Below are 14,401 nucleotides of genomic sequence, written 5' to 3'. Positions count from 1 at the left end.
TTCATATATGTTGCCTCACACCCACCACAAAAGTGTGTCGTGCCAGTTGACCATGGGCTAACCCGACCCACCGCCAACCTTATTTGTGGGTCTATCCTGGTGAAAGCCCAATCCCTCAGCTCATTGGCTGAGCTGAAGATGTCCTGTGGTCCTTGAATCATCAGCCTGAATTTTGGGTCGGTTCTAGAACTACTCAAAACCAATGGTCCTTCTTTGTAGGTAACTAAAATTTATCAAGAATACCGGTGGGCCTTCCTTCAACGGCTGTGATTGGGCCCTTTTTTACTGGATGTGATTGAAAAATCCGCACAGACCCAACACCAAATGGGCCGTTTATGAAGAACGTAATATTACTCAAAAACTACGGTACTCGGGAGAAGGCATTGATACACATGTGAGCAGTCACTTTAGATGTGTCATCTACATAATTCGAGGAGATTTGGGAACAATGGCCATTAAGGGCTGAAAATCAGTTACATTCTACATTGTATCAGAGCCTATCATGATCGTCCTTATCCAACGGCTAGATCTGCCTTCTCTTTCGTTTTAACAGATACGAACGCCGCCTCTTTACCCTTTGGTGGACCCCGCACGTTACTGGATCCGTCGGGACCGTGCCTGTTAGATTTGAGGTAATTCTGCAATGATCTAAGCCGTTTATAAGATGGGCCCCACCGGGAACGGATAGGGCCCTGAAAATATGATAGATATGAAGATCCTATCGGTGGTCCACAAGACGATGGTTTGGTTAAACGAGACAGCCCATGTTCAATCTTCAAGGAAGGAGACTATGCAGCTCTCTTCTGACCGAACACGTGGCAAAAGGTTTAGTGATCGGACTGTTGATCTGGTGGGCCGTCGTGTTAATAAGCTACAGTCAAGATTTGCAATGATTGGACAAATGCAACCGTCCATCTGTCGTGAGTTTTGCCCATTAATTGTGCACCACTAATCTAACCGTTCCTTTTTAGGCCGCCGTACGGATTTCTAACAATATAAAATCTTCTTCTTTTTCGGTTGCCTTCTATCCACGTGGAGACCTACGAAATCAACAATCCTGATCACGACACGTGTTTTCCACGTGTACTTAACAATGGAAGCGCTGCATAGAACGTATACAGCGCGAGCTGCAGAATACCATTCCATCCTCCGTTTGTCACATCTTATCCTCTCTTTCTTTTCCCGCGAACGCAGAGAAATGGCGAGTCTGTCTCTCATCTCCTCTCCCTGCTTCCGTTCCCGAAAACCTAACAAAACCCTAGAAATTCCGTTCCCAAAACCCCCTCTCTGCGGCTGCAAACCTCCATATCTCGCCTTCAATGCCAAATTCTCGTCTCCAAAATCTCATCTCCTCCCCAGCAATATCGTCTCTTTCGCGATAAGAAGCAGTCTCTCAACGATCTCCGTGGGTGCGAGAAATTACGAGGTATTTATACGTCTCGCGCTCAAATTGTCGTGTTCTTATCTCTCGGCGTCTTCTTGTTCATCCTGATTTTTTTCCGTTGCTTAGAACATGGGAATTGCTTTCATCAGAAGCTGGCGAAAATATATTTAGGGTTTTTAGAAATACTATGAACTTTCTAAGGTATGATGAGGTGCGTTCGGATGCTCAATTGAAACGAATTGCACTAATCAAGGAGGAATTATACGATACTTAGGCTGCGTGTGACACTTGATACACAGGCACTCTGAAATTGTACACGTGACATATGTTAACTCAAATAAAACCGCCGAAATTGTGCAGCCCACTGTCGCTAAGTCACAACCCCAAGATCAGTTTGGTTAAACAATCCTAACCTCTGATCGTAGACACTTGTTTGTAGTGTGGGCAGTGTGGCCCATTCAAATTGTGGATCGGGCTGATTTTTATCCTCTAGGCCTAGCATCAAGGATAGAACTTGATGCAAGAGTAGATGGTCCCACAGTCTGGGTTGCTTTACGTGCTGCGTAAAATGTTTGTTGTGGAGGATTCCAATCCACACACTTGTAGAGGAACCAGCCTCTTATAACAGAGTAGAATTGTCTACAACACCTGTCCAAGCTCGATGGGCCCACCATGCTTTATATGTAAATCCACTCCATCCATCAGGTGAGAACCATTAATTTAATTATAAATACAAATTATCAACTTGATAAAAGCTCCGATGGGCCGCACCAATGGGAACAGTGTAAAGGTCTCCTAAAACCTCTTAGGTCACACACTGTGGCCCATCTGATATTTGGATTACACTGATTTTTGTATTTTCATTTCGTCCTGGTGAGTACCACCTTATTAACAGCTTTGATGAAAGATACACACCATGGCAGCCCTACACACAGACCTATGGTTGGCATCCCATCCCCATTTTTCCATGTGTTGTGGCCCACCTGAATTGTGGATCTTGCTGATTTTTTGCCCTGGGTTCTATAATCAAGGATAGAACCTAATGTACAGAGTGGAATTTACATATACAACATGGTGGCCCCCACAAGCTTGGGTGTTTTAGGTGTTGCATAAAACAGGTATTATTACTTATTAGAGGATTCGGGTCCTCACACCGGAGATGGCAAGGTGAGTCTGGAATGAAGCAGAATCGGTATTGATAGGGTGCCCACTTACCATAGCTACCTTACAGGGCGGGTCTTTCTCCCTGGATTGCATTTTAGATGATGATCTAAGCTGTCTATAATATATAGATTCTATGCTACATGGTTCATCCTAAGAAACATTTGTTTAACAGATAATTGTATATGAAGATGAATTTGGAATGTTAAATAAGTAAAGTTTGAATGCCTCATATCCAAATCCAAGAGTCAAAGATTGAGATCATTAGTGAAGCATGATTATAAGGTCATAGCTTCTATATAAGGCAATAGTGAGAACATGAACGGTTGAGATCACCATCGTAGATGCAATTTGGGTGAAAACCCACTCTGTTCAATATTGCCGCACAACACCCTAACAAAACTAAACTAGAATATGGTGAGCCAGCCTAGATGCTAATTTCTTGCCACCCCTTCTTTAGGGAGTGAGCCTGTGTAAGCTTTGTGGGGCCCACCATTATTTACATATGACATCCGATATGTCCATCTGTTTCACTAGCTCGTTGTAGGATATGAGCAACAAATTGAGACATCTCCAAAATTTGAGTGGGCCACAACTCAGGAAACAGTAAGGATGGAAATGACCACCATAAACCTTCCTGGGGCCCACCATGATGTTCAAATACCATCCATCATGTTCATAAGGTTATTTCCATCAGGATGAAGGGAAAACACTAGTATCAGCCTGATCCAAAACTTTTACAGGCCCAAGAAGGTTTCGTTGGTGTGCTTTAATCTCCATCGTTTCTTGTGGTGCGGCCAATGTGAGTTTTAAATCCTCCTGATTTTTTTAGAACATGAGCTGGCCCAACAAATGTACAGTGATGTAACACAGATATCACGGCAGACCTAATCAACACATCACTCTGCCACGAGTCCTACAAAAGAGATGGCTCTACGATATCTGGAAAGAGTGAAGAGGAATGCGAAGAGATTTTGCTTGTTTTAGGGAGTGGAGGATAAAACTAGCAGAGGGAGAGTTAAGAAAAATTTTGTTAGATAAGGAGGATTGGTGGAATTGAAATTTACAGAAGGGGTAGTTAGTCCCAAAAATATGACAGAAGTGGTGTTTGGTCTTTAGCCCTTTTGAATATTGAAGCATTGCAGTTCATTTCATTTGAGCACCCGAACAATACATTCAAAATTAGGATGATGGTACCGTAGTTTTGAATTCGTCAAAAAATGGTGTTCATGAGTCTAGATCTTATGTAGGATGTTTATCTCAGAAAACCATGGAAACAACATATTCTCTATGTAGATCTTTTGTAGGATGTTTATCTCAGAAAACCATGTTAGTTATCATAAATATGATACACAATCATAAGAAATGGCATATTCTCTATTCCAGCCTACAGCAGTACAGGCAGGGCCCACTTTTTGGCAATCTGAGCGTTGAGCCTATCATGGGACAGGCCCATACCTTTATAACTCCCCTATCAGATGGCCCTGTTAACCAACCAGACATCTTGCATTCATCCCATGGTCTATATTTAGCAGGGCTCTATTGGACGGTTAACGTTAGTCAATCTGGGATATTTTTGGGTGCTCTCCCATCCGCAAGTTGGCAATCCCCTTGTTTTTGTTTTTTCGCTTTCTTTTTTTTTTTTTTAATGAGCTCATGTGATCATTGTAGTTAGTACAATTTACTTAATGGCTTCATTAGATATTGGTAGCCTTGTCAACTAAGTTGGTTTGCATGGAATGTGGAAATGTGTGTCCGGCCAGACACAAATATGTTTCTATTGATTTTATAATAAAATTACAAATGTACATTTATTTTTTTGTGTTATTCCCCTCCTACATTATTGAAGGAAAGTTGGCTTCTATATCCTTTGTTTATTTTACGTGCACTTCAGATGTAAAACTCCCCACAGTTTTCCGATGGTGATGCAGAGGTAGAGCTGAGAATTCAACTAGGGGGCAGAGATATTCCAAGTTCGAGAGATGTTTTTGTTGATGTCGATGAGAGCTCCTTAACCATCAGAGTTCGGTCCTCTGGATCTCTTGTAACTCTAATGGAAACTGACCGTATGTATGAGAAGATAAAGCCAGCTGAAACTATATGGTTTGTTGAAGTGCTTTTCATTTTACATTAAACCCTTAGGGCATGTTTGGATACGTGGAATCCAAGGCAAAAGAAAGGAAAGAACAATAATTGTTTAATGATGATTTCCATGAGAACTATTGACACATGGATTTCAATTTTGACTTCTTGTTTGGTTGGCAAGTGGAAATCTCATATTCCTCCCACAATACTAACCTAGTTTTTGTTGCCAAGATCCAAATAATGGAAAAGTCTAATGATCGCTTGGTGGAGTTCACCCCTTTCTTTGCCATCCAAACAATACAAACTGTCACATCAAAGGAAACCGCTTTTCCTTTTCCGCTGTTCGGCATGGAATCAATGGTTTCCAAACATGGCCTTAGAAGAAGGATAAGTGATGCATTTGTTGCATAGATATTTTCACCATTTTATAACCTGTTTAGCTTCTTTTTTTTTTCCTATATTCAACAGGTACATAGATGAGGATCAACTGGTTGTAAACCTGAAAAAGCTCAACATGGACTTGAAATGGCCTGATATCACAGAGACTTGGGAGTCACTTACCACAGGAGTCTTGCAACTTTTGAAAGGAACATCAATCTATGTCATTGGTGATTCCACAGAAATTAATCAGAAAGTTGCTAAAGAACTTGCAGTTGGTCTTGGGTATGTAGACCTCACATATTTGGTGGTAACTAGAATGTTTTTAATTACTATGAATCAAGAGACGTCACGTTATTCATCTCATGTTTGCCTGACTTTGTACTCTAGTTTTCCAATGGGCCTAAACTGCAGATTTTATTGCTCCACCACACACACCATACTTCTCTATTCAGACCATTGTAGATGGGGGATGCCCGAACATCATGTGATTGGACGACCTTAACCATTTACTTCACCCATTTTAATTGGACCAGTGCCCATCCACAATGTAAAGTTTGGAGGCCTTATTAATGTGTAGGCATCAGTGTAGTGCCCATCCACAATGTAAAGTTTGGAGGCCTTATTAATGTATAGGCATCAGTGTAGTTTGGCTCTTTTGTTGAATTTCCTTGTTTATCACTTTCATGATCATTAATAATTTTGATCAGGCTCCAAATCTTTAATGGTGAGATTTTTTTTAATCTATCATCCGGCAGAAAAACATATATGGAATCTATTATCCACCAACATAAATCACCTTGCCTTGGTTTAAATTTAAAAAAGATTCTGGATTCTGAGTAACTGGGCTAAACTTTGTAAAATGGTTCTGCAGGTACACTCCACTTAATACAAGTGAATTGCTGGAAATTTTTGCAAAACAAAGCATTGATTCTTGTGAGTATGGAGCCACTTTGAGACTAGTTTGTTGCAGTCAAAACTATTTTATTTTCTTTATATTTGTTTTATCAGGTAGGCATCACAATATGCAACACTTCATTAGAATCAACATGTTGCTGATATTAGAAAGAGCACATTCCATTATACCTTTAAATCACAAGATGTTATCTCACTTTGAGAGCACATTCCATTAAAATCAACATGCCGATTTTATCTTCTCAATATTATATGTTGCTGCAGTTGGGTTGTGGGATGAGATGGAGGAAATGGATACACGAGTGTGTCAGTTATGCCCGGTTCTTAATTTTTCTTAATGGATCCCCAAAAGGTTTTTTTAAAAGCTCTAGAGGCCTTCGCCAAGGGAACCCCTTATCTCCATTTCTTTTCCTTATGATGGTCGAGGCTTTTGGAAGAATGGTTGCAAAGGGTCAAGAGGAAGGCTTCATCTCATGTTTCAAGGTGGATGGAATGTCTCACCACATCTCATATTTACAATTCGCTGATGATGCTCTTTTATTTTGCGATGCGTCTCCTGAAATGGTGGATAGGTTGACTACTATCATCAAGTGTTTGGAGGTGGATTCAGGTCTGAAAGTCAATATGACCAAAAGCAAGATGTTTGGGGTAAGGATGGAGGAAGACGAGGTGGGAAGTCTGGCTGAGGTATTTGGGTGTGTGGTTGGAGCCCTCCCTACAACTTTCGTTGGGCTTCCGCTTTGTGTTGGAAAACCAGCTATGCATCTTTAAGATAGGGTGGTGGAAAGATTCGAGCGATCCCTTGCTAGTTGGAGAAACCGTCATCTCTCGCTAGGCAGTCGTATTATGCTCCTCAAAGCAGTCTTATCTAATCTTCCGCTTTATTTCATGTCGCCCTTCAAGTGCCCAGCCACGGTGCTTTCAAGATTAGAAAAATTATGAAGGAACTTCTTGTGGCAAGGGGCGGAGGAAAAGAGGAAGTTCCACCCAATGAGTCGGGAAGAGGTGTGCAAAATCTATGAGGGAGGAGCTGGCATCAAAGACCATAAATCCATGAATACTGCGTTGCTTGGGAAATGGCATTAGAGATTCGGGGAGGAAGAAAATGGGCTTTAGAAAGAGGTGCTTCAATGTAAATATGGATCTTTAGTTGGGGGTTGGTGGACTAGGGAGTCTTCGGGCTATAGAGCTTCCACTTTGTGGAAAGGAGTCTCCTCCATGAAGATAGCCTTCATGGGAGGTGTAGGTTTCTCAATGGATAACAGCGAAAAAAATCAGATTTTGGGAGGATGAGTGGGTGGATTCCTCCCCATTAAGGGTCGAATTCCCTAGAATCTTCCGTTTGGCCCCAGATCCATCTGTAATGGTCGTTGGCAGCTACTCCCGCATAGGAGGTGCGGTCGTGTGGGAGCATCCTTGTAGGCAGTTTCTTCGAGACAAGGAAATTGAGGAATATGTGGCCCTACGGGAACGCCTCCATTTCTTTGTCCCAGATCCTTCTGAACCGGATAAAATATTGTGGACAGCTAATAAATCAGGGAAGTTTTCAATCAAGTCGTTTTATTCCATTATAAGGGAATAATCGTCAGGGTGAGGTGGGGAGTTTATTTGGTTTTACAAAGTTCCCCCTAAGATAAGCGGCTTTCGGATGGTTGGCTGGCCGGAAGAAAGTCCTTACAATCAACAATCTCCAGAAAAGAGATATGATCATCCCAAATGTTTGCAGTTTATGCATGCGTAATGAGGAGTCCATCAGCCATCTCTTCCTTCATTGCCCCTATCTAGGCCGATTTGGGCAAATATGCCAAGCCAGTTCCGGATGATGTGGGCAGCCCTGGCATCAGTGGACCATTTACTTCTTTCTTGGCATGGGGTGAGGATAGAGACTCCCAAGAATCTGATTTGGAAAATGGCCTAACAGAAAGAAATAATAGGTGCTTCAACAATTTGAGTAGGTCCACGGAGGTTATATTCCATAGGGCAAGAGGGCTGGTTATAGAATGGGCTAGTGCTATCTTATCTTTAAAAGGATGTAATATGGATTTCCTTGGGTAATTCTGGGTCACTCTCTTGGTGTCCCTTCTATTTGTTGTAGTTTTTTAATAAAAGTTCCTGTTATCTTTCAAAATTAATAATAATAATAATAAGTTATTGTGTTTCCATTGGTGGAATGAGACATTAAGTCCCTGTTTGGTGGGGGGCTAAAAATGAGTTCATTTAATTTTAGTGAACAGTAATTATGTAGTAGATGTCTTGGACTCTACTACATAATGAGTTCATGCCAACAGTATTTATGTATTAGAGACGAGATCTCCATACAGAATTACCATTAACTAAAATGAGATGAACTCATTTTTGGGTGTATACCTAACAAAGCCTAAATGTTTGGTGCAGACATTAATGTGGCTATTATCTTGAGTGCATGTTACATTCATGCAGCAAAGCTTGTGGCTCTTTACCTCTTTTAATTTTACCTCTTTTAATTTATATGGTAATGTCCGATTAAATTAGAATGCAAACACAACCTGTTTTTCACCTGGAATCCTGAATGCATTTGAGAGTGAAACCTTGATCAGTCCAGCTGTAGAAACCAGCTTGGGTTTTCTACTGTGTCATCTTTCTGTCTCTTATGTCCAATATATCCTCACAAACTGAAACAAGAGCAACTTGTATATTTTTTTTAAATATGGGGAGCTCTCAAATGGTATTTTGATACGGTGGTACCTGGCAGATGTGGGTCCCACATTATGCATGCATAAAATCCAACCTGCCCATCATATATGCCAGCACATCTTAGGGACCTAAATCTGGCTCATCCCCAAGTCAGTTGGGTCATACCATGGGGAACAAGTTGGGAGGGAATGACCACCCTTGATTTTCGTGGGGGGCCCAACACATTGTGTATATAAAATCCCTGCCATTCAGATCCTTCATCTGATCTGGATGAAGGGTCAGAAAGATAATCAGGCTGTTTTGAAATTCAGGTGGCCTCCTGTGTAAATCAAGGGTGGGCATCCCCTTTCACATTGTTCACCATGTTGTGGCCCACACGAGTGTTGGATCAGGCAGATTTTTGGCACCTGGTGGTAATATAGGTGACACATCTGATGGATCAGTTGGATGGCCTTCATACATCATCGTACGCCCCAGTTCTGCCCAGTACCACTGTAAGCTTATGGTGGTACTGGTACCACTGGAGTGCACCCCTTTCAATGTTAGTATCTTCATGTACTATTAACCCCGTAAATAATCCGGTGTCAGCCTTCATATGCCTAAGGATTTCTTTGTTGCAAACCTATCCCTCCCTCATATGACCAAAGCTTGCAAACTAATCCAGTGTCATCCTTCTTGGGAAATCCAAAGTAAATGTCCTCGGTCTTATTTGATCCAACTGTTCCTCTCTCTCGTGTTTTTGTTCTTTTCTAGAATGTGAATCAGAAAGTTCTTCTGGTTTCTCCATTCCAGTTATGGACTTAATGAGTACTTGGTAACTTATGCAACGGACATTGCTGCACAGGAATATGAGCACTTAGTCGATACCACTATCTTCACCATTTAATCCTCAAATTTAAGAAAGAAGTTAACAGTGCTTACCAACATGTAATGTAAACACTGGTACACAAAATTCAGTAACCTTTTATCCTCCATCTTGCAGTGCATTAACAAGTGTAATCACTTCCAGGGGTGATGGCAGAGGGGGATGATTCTGTAGCGGAAGCGGAAGTTGCTATATTCGAAAGTCTCAGCAGGTGTGGTGTCTCTGTCTTGATTTTTCCTTGTGGTTTATTTATATAAATGTAAAACCTTTCTAATAGGATCTTTTTGATGCTGCAGTCATGTCCGTGCTGTTGTTGGGACATTAGGAGGGCGACATGGAGCTGCTGGAAGAGCTGGTAAGTGGCAGCATCTTCATGCGGGGTTCACTGTATGGTTGTCTCAATCTGAAGCCACTGGTAAGAGTTTTTTTCCCTTCGGATTATCAACTCCAAGCACCTCTTGTAAAGATGTTCCATTGATCAGTAAAGACTGAATGAGATGCAATTGTTTATAGCTGTAATGTACATCACCTGTGGGAAATCCTTGCTTCTTCTTAGATGAAAGTCTCTACTTATCCAGTGTCCTGAACATGGTTTGAAAACTCATCCGATTTGACTCAGTATCATCCGAGTTGTATCAGTTGCTGTCCAAAATGAAATGCACCACGACACTGATAGGGGGCCTAGTCCGAGTCAGACTGGGTCGGGGCAAGTTTTACCAGCTCCAATCTCTAGACGAGACGCACTCCAAAACCACTAGAGTCCATGGTTGGATGGTCCCAACATTCCCAGCCGATAAAGGTGGGGTCCATGGTTTGACAATACAAACTTTGATCCAAAAGCCCAATTATAGATGAGCAATGTCCCAAAGTCTTCCAGATTGGAAGAGGCTATCCAATCTCTGGCACTTTTTCAAGACTGTTGCTGTACTTTAACCCACCATTTGTAGGCCATTGATCAATGGGTCAGAATCTCCAATTTAGCAAATTTCATTCTAGATGAGTTTTCTTCATGTTTGTTTTATGTCAAAGTGTTTCCCTTTGCTGCACACCAGGAGGCAAAGGAATTTGGACTCCTGGGCAAAAGATGACACATCAGGACCTGCTTGCATTTGAAATTTTTTTCCAAATCCCTGGTGCTTTCCTTAGGGCCAGTTTGGATGCCAAAACCTTTTCATTGCCTCAATAAAGAAGTTTGCAGGTATAATGGTCAAAAAGAAAAAGAAGTTTGCAGGTATCAGAAACATAAAAGTCATCGTCATGCTATTCTCCTCTCTGAAATGGGAACTCTTAATTTCGACCCAGTAGAAAATTCAGAAGTTTCCATCCTTGCAGCTACAGTCCTGCGTCAAGACTTTAGATGCGCTGTGAACTCAAAACGTGTCTTTCTCCTTCTGAAGATGAACTGCAGCGTGATCATGGTTCTTGCCATGGCGTTGGATAATCCAGCATTTTGATTTGCAGTGATTTTTCCTAATGCAGATGAAGCTTCTGCTAAGGAGGAGGTTCGAAGGAACATACAAGATGGGAGTCAGGCTTACTCGAATGCTGATGTGGTTGTCAAGCTTGGAGGCTGGGATTCTGACCACAGCAAGACAGTTGCTCAGGCTGCTCTCAGCGCCCTTAAACAGCTAATTCTATCAGACAAGAAGCTTCCAGGTACCCTTTCTTTTATTGCATTTCCCAGTCCCATTAGCAATGTATGGAGTTCGAAAGACTCATGATGTGGAGGAGCCTCACTCACCCATGACACCTCCACTCACATGGGACATGTGCAGGGATATCTGGCAGGGATATCTGGGACATGCACCAAGCGGCACCCACAGTGTGGATGACCCTGCACTATCTGCACATGGGGGCCTACATGATGCATGGCTCAGATGTTCCGCATGAATATTGCCACATGTAGAGGTGATTTCATGCAAAATACTCCAATATCAACTAATCTACTTTCTCAGGAGTGTATTTTTGGGTGTTTCGATAGCTTTCTAGTTCTGTCAGTAATGGAGTGGGTGCTGATGAATTTTGTACATTGCTTTGGGATCTCCTGCCATCTATTATGAAGGGAGGAAGAATCTTTACATCAGGTTAGGATGCCGTGGTGATTGGCCGAACATCAAACCTCCTGGTTGGGACCCATCAAGTGGGATGGATGTATCCACCGACACATAGCAAAGGAAATTCCTGTTCATTTCAGTTTTATGTTGGAAATAAGAAGATCATGCAACACACAGTGGGCACAGGACTATCAACCGCCAAATGCTGGGAAGATGGGGAGTTTGGGTTTCTTCATAAATGCCTATGTTTGAATTTACAAGGGTTTTTTGTAAGAATTACTCTCTATCCATCCCTCCCAAGCTGTAACAATCATATTCTTCTGAGAGAAATGCTATGTGCACTTACTTGCACCTGGGATGGAGAACATGTAAGCTAGAATGATGATCCCCACCCTATAGGTGCAACGTCTCAAAAATAGGCTGATCTGATCATCAGGTTGGCAACACGTGCTGTAGAATATGAACTGTTGATCAATTCCTATTGGCATGTGTAGCCCACCTGAGGTGCATTTGGCATTTCCTTGGATCCTTGCAAACCATCTGAAGATGGCATGTCCTTATTATCAAAGCAAATAAGAGTAAAAAGGTGTTTGCTCAGTGTATACCAATTTGTATAAATTAGCTTCCACCAACAAATGATGGCTGCAGGAATCTCAGCTCGTATTGATTTGGAATGAGAACTGATAACAAACAGGCAATGGTACCACAACTTGTTGTACTATATAGCCGAACCATCTATCCTACCAAGATGCCACTTGTACAGGAAACAGTAGGCCTCACCAGCAAGATCACCCTTCTCAGAAATCAGGCTGATCTGCTCACCAGGTGGGCAACACCTGTATATTAAGTCAGCCCATCAGCTGTAGATCGATTCCAATAGTGTGGTCCACCTGGTGGCGGAACAGCCTGATTTTTGTCCCAGATATTCTTCATGGTAGGGCCTTCCATTTTCATGGTACTGATGGCCTACACAAACTGATGAGTTGGTGGCAAATATAGGAAAAGTTGGTACGGTACCACAAGTGGTTGCCTTTGTGTGGTCAGTTCTCATTTGAAGTTTGGCCTTTGAAGTGCATGGCTGGATTCTTGACAACAGCCTTTTTTTTAAGTGGGGCCTCTTTAGGAGTTTGGAAAACAGAGCGAGAAACTGGCATTTTCTTCCAAAGTTAATTTCCAAGAAAGCATTTGGAGGAGAAATGTGGGGAAGGGCCGAGAAAATTTCGTGGAGTATTTTTCTATGAAAACATATTCTTGGAAAATGCTTTCCACCAAAACATGAACTTCCAATCGGGGGAAAATGTCATTTTCATGGAAAGTATTTTTCCACCCATGCACACCACACAAAATCATTTCTCTGTAGCACCAGTTTCAATTAAGGAAGTCATACAAATCTGTAAGCCTAAGGACATGTTTGTTCCTGTGGAGGGTCGTTCCTGATTTTAATCTTTACCACAGGGATTCTATAAAATAGCTTATTCTTCTTCTTTTATCTGTTTGCTTCAGAATCTCTTTCTTGGGATGAGTGTGTACGGTTGGCCAGTGTCTCCATCATGTGGGCCCACCATTGATTGACTATGCTTCTCAGTAATTACGTGGATCGGTTAGCCGGAACTGTTTATCAATGCAATCTCAAACATTGATTTCGATGGCCCAACATGCATCCCACTTTTGATTGCATATGTAAATATACTAACCATCCCTTCATGTCTACCAAATTGGACGGTAAATGTTGATTTGCTAGAGAATGTTCAATCATTGTTTTTTATAGTGGAGCCCACCTTTTGATTTACCATCTCGTAAATGGCTTTTTGATTAGATCCTTAAGCCGCCAACTAATGGCTATGAAAACGATATCCTAAAGAAGCTACAACCGTTGAACTGGACGATCCATAATGTGAGTCCCACCTTATACTGTCCCTATCAGAAATCACTTAGATCAGATGATTTTAACCATCCAATCAACAGGTAAGAAAATGAACGGTCCGTGTTGATTGTATTGGGAAGGTCTAATGATTTATTTGAACCATCCATCATGTTGTGCCCGCCTTTGGTTGCCCATCCCTCCAGAAACCACTCTGGTATGATGATCCTAGCCATCTGACCAATTTGGAGACTGTTGTTCCATATTATACTAGAAAAGGCTCCATCAATTATCCGGGCAGTCTATCATACGGGCCTGCTAACTCTCAATCCCTGGTTTAAAATAAAATTAAAAATAAATAAATAAAAACGAAAGCAGTGATTAGGCGACCCTACCTAACCATCGTACAAATGTTTTTTAGGAAATGTCCAGCCCCTTGGGAGATTCCATCATCGTCCATATTTTATCACAATTTTGGTCGACTGATGATAACAATCCAATCCAACCAATGGCTTGAAAATGGTTCGTGTATTGATCGCACTTGCAATGGTCATTGATTTGGATTGTGTATCATGCAGGGTCCAAGCGACTTTGATTGGATACAACAATCCGATGGCTGGATAGAAAAAGGCATTCCATGATAAGGATTTGTAATCCAACAAGGTCGCAATGTAGACCGATGTCTGAGGCAAACTGGGCCTGGGTGAATGATAAATTGCCCAGACTAAGACTGCACCCGATTATCAACTAGGCCACCACTATATGAAAAGAATGAAGGCTTCAAAGACAACTTCGATCAATTCTTATTCAATACGTTATATTTCAATGATCACAACCATTTTTATGATGGGACTGTCATGGATGTCAGGAATGCCCAACAAAATTTCTTAAATTAGGTTTTATATTAAACATCAGATCATTCACTCCTTCCATAATAAAAACACCTCTCCACGGGCAAAAGACCTTCAAAATCAAAATAAATTTTGGAGAGACCTAACAAAAATCAAGGCGAAATGAACGATAAC

The 14,401-nt window shown here is 41.6% G+C and overlaps 1 protein-coding gene across 3 annotated transcripts; it reads left to right on the top strand.

The window, feature by feature from the left end:
• The first annotated feature begins 1,078 nt into the window (after nucleotides 1-1,078).
• LOC131247993 (probable inactive shikimate kinase like 2, chloroplastic) lies at nucleotides 1,079-12,964 on the top strand. Of its 3 annotated transcripts, XR_009172113.1 has the most exons (9): nucleotides 1,079-1,426; nucleotides 4,458-4,648; nucleotides 5,099-5,293; nucleotides 5,883-5,944; nucleotides 9,606-9,672; nucleotides 9,758-9,876; nucleotides 10,941-11,117; nucleotides 11,524-11,784; nucleotides 12,625-12,964. XR_009172113.1 is itself a non-coding variant. In XM_058248019.1 (8 exons), exons 1-8 carry the CDS (start codon nucleotides 1,094-1,096, stop codon nucleotides 11,628-11,630), a joined length of 1,251 nt encoding a protein of 416 aa, XP_058104002.1. In that variant the 5' UTR covers nucleotides 1,079-1,093; the 3' UTR covers nucleotides 11,631-12,117. The 3 variants fall into 3 exon arrangements, 2 of the variants coding, with proteins under 2 accessions (XP_058104002.1, XP_058104003.1); XM_058248019.1 differs by lacking the exon at nucleotides 12,625-12,964 and having other exon boundaries at nucleotides 11,524-12,117; XM_058248020.1 differs by lacking the exon at nucleotides 12,625-12,964 and having other exon boundaries at nucleotides 1,286-1,426; nucleotides 4,440-4,648; nucleotides 11,524-12,117.
• Nucleotides 12,965-14,401: the final 1,437 nt, after the last annotated feature.

The sequence above is a fragment of the Magnolia sinica genome, chromosome 6 (assembly GCF_029962835.1).
Source record: "Magnolia sinica isolate HGM2019 chromosome 6, MsV1, whole genome shotgun sequence".
NCBI classification, from domain to species: domain Eukaryota; kingdom Viridiplantae; phylum Streptophyta; class Magnoliopsida; order Magnoliales; family Magnoliaceae; genus Magnolia; species Magnolia sinica.
The sequence above is the reverse complement of the archived record's forward strand: the minus strand, read 5'-3'. Positions and strand labels throughout refer to the sequence as shown.

Excerpts from the sequence above, each read along its gene's own strand:
- LOC131247993 (XM_058248019.1), top strand. The coding sequence starts at position 1,094 with ATGGAAGCGCTGCATAGAACGTATACAGCGCGAGCTGCAGAATACCAT. Across the intron at positions 5,294-5,882 it reads GAACTTGCAGTTGGTCTTGG|GTACACTCCACTTAATACAA; the intron begins GTATGTAGACCT and ends ATGGTTCTGCAG. Across the intron at positions 9,673-9,757 it reads ATATTCGAAAGTCTCAGCAG|TCATGTCCGTGCTGTTGTTG; the intron begins GTGTGGTGTCTC and ends TTGATGCTGCAG.